Raw genomic sequence first — 1,756 nt, forward strand, 5'->3', positions numbered from 1 at the left:
GGGGGGTCACAGGCCTTGGAACAATAGAGAGGAGTACAGAGTATCCCAGACTGGGGCCCCATCTAGAGGAAATCACCACTTACTGAGCACCAAGTGTATGCAGGCTGTGGCTACAGTGACGAGCCAGCCAACCCAGCCCCTGCCCTCTGGCAGCTCAGTCTGGTGGGGGAAGCAGATGGTAAAGGCCCTGGTAAGAAACCAGTAGGGTAATTCCAGCCTCTTATATGTCTCTCTGGGGCAGAACTCTGGACAGCTTGGACGGGGGAAGAGTGGGTGACACCCCCCCTTTCTGTGCGTCCTGCAGGGAAGCAGATACCCTGCTCCAGCCCTGGCTGCTGTCTCAGTTTCCCCAGTGTTCGCGACCTGGCACAGCATCTGCGTACCCACTGCCCACCCACACAGTCCCTGGAAGGTAAGGCCAGAGTAGGTGGTGGGGAGGCAGTTTGGGGTGGGAAGCAGGCAGAGCCTCCAGGCCAGCCTTGGCCACCCCTCTCCACTCCTCTGTCCTTCATTCCTGCCCTGCCAGGCAAGCTCTTCCGCTGTTCCGCCCTCAGCTGCACCGAGACCTTCCCCAGCATGCAGGAACTGGTGGCACATGGCAAGCTGCACTACAAACCCAACCGCTACTTCAAGTGAGACCCTGAGTAGCCTGACTTCCACTGGTGCTCGGTGATCAGGCCCCAGGCAGCTCCTTCCATCCCTGATTTGATTGCCACTACCTGGGGTCCAGGCCTTTCTCCCTTCCTCCTCAAGGGGCGGGCGGGGGTGGGTGGAGCGTGTTGAGTCTGGCACTGGGCGTGGCCTCGGGCAAGCCCTGCCCTTACCTGCCCTAAAAGAGACTGGTTACTGGAGCGAGTCACAGGGACCTGGAGGGCGGAGCTCGGAAAGGGCGGGGCATACGTGGTGTGTCTCCGCCCAGTCCCTCCGGACCTCCCTCGGAGAAAACTGGCCACCTAAGTCAAAATTGAGACTTCCTTCCTCGTTTTCCCAGGGCAAGGACCCGGATGGGTCCGAAGGGTCGCGGCCACATTGGGGGGCGCTTAGAGCAAGCTTCTCTCCCTGCAAGTGGGGGATCTGTGATTTGGGCCTTAGGCTCCCTTAGCTTACACCCTCGCGCCGCGGCTCCCCAGGTAGCATTGGATAGGCCTTATCCTCGTCCCCCAGGAGACCTAGCCCAGCCCTGTGCCTGCCCCCAGGTGTGAGAACTGCCTCCTGCGCTTCCGCACGCACCGCTCGCTCTTCAAGCATCTGCATGTTTGCGCCGAGCATGCGCAGAGCCCAGCCCCGCCGCCACCCCCCGCCCTCGACAAGGAGCCACCGGCGCCCGAGCGTCCCCCGGAGTCCGACACTGCGTCGGCGCCGGGCCTGCCGTTCCCGCTGCTCGAGCCCTTCACGACCCCCGCCCCTGCCCCCACTGGGCCCTTCCTGCCCTACTTGAACCCCGCGTCCTTTGGCCTAAGTCCCCCACGCCTGCGCCCCTTCCTGGCCGCGGCGCCCGGGCTGCCCGCCTCCAGCGCCGCAGTCTGGAAGAAGAGCCAAGGTGAGTGTGGGAACAGGGCCGCCTGAAGGGTGAGCTGAGCGCACCCAGACTTCTAACCTTGACCCGCCCGTTTATCTCAGGTGCCGGCGGCAGCCCGCGAAGACCCCAGGGCGGCTCCGACGCGCCCTCAGGTGCGTGCAGGTGACCAGCAGGGAAGGGTGGAGGGGATTTTTCTGTCCTGCGCCCTGCTGGGCCCAGGGGATGCTGGGAGGCAGC

At 64.0% G+C, this 1,756-nt stretch overlaps 1 protein-coding gene across 1 annotated transcript; it reads left to right on the plus strand.

Moving 5' to 3' along the window:
• Nucleotides 1–210: 210 nt before the first annotated feature.
• Nucleotides 211–1,756, plus strand: LOC117800410 (zinc finger protein 414-like; the record flags this gene model as incomplete). The annotated part of the gene is made up of 4 exons (XM_034652946.1): nt 211–412; nt 527–632; nt 1,197–1,540; nt 1,621–1,756. Coding segments are annotated over 4 exons (717 nt in total), but the record flags the coding sequence as incomplete, so codon positions are not given.

This window comes from Ailuropoda melanoleuca, unplaced genomic scaffold, assembly GCF_002007445.2.
Source record: "Ailuropoda melanoleuca isolate Jingjing unplaced genomic scaffold, ASM200744v2 unplaced-scaffold69819, whole genome shotgun sequence".
NCBI lineage: Eukaryota > Metazoa > Chordata > Mammalia > Carnivora > Ursidae > Ailuropoda > Ailuropoda melanoleuca.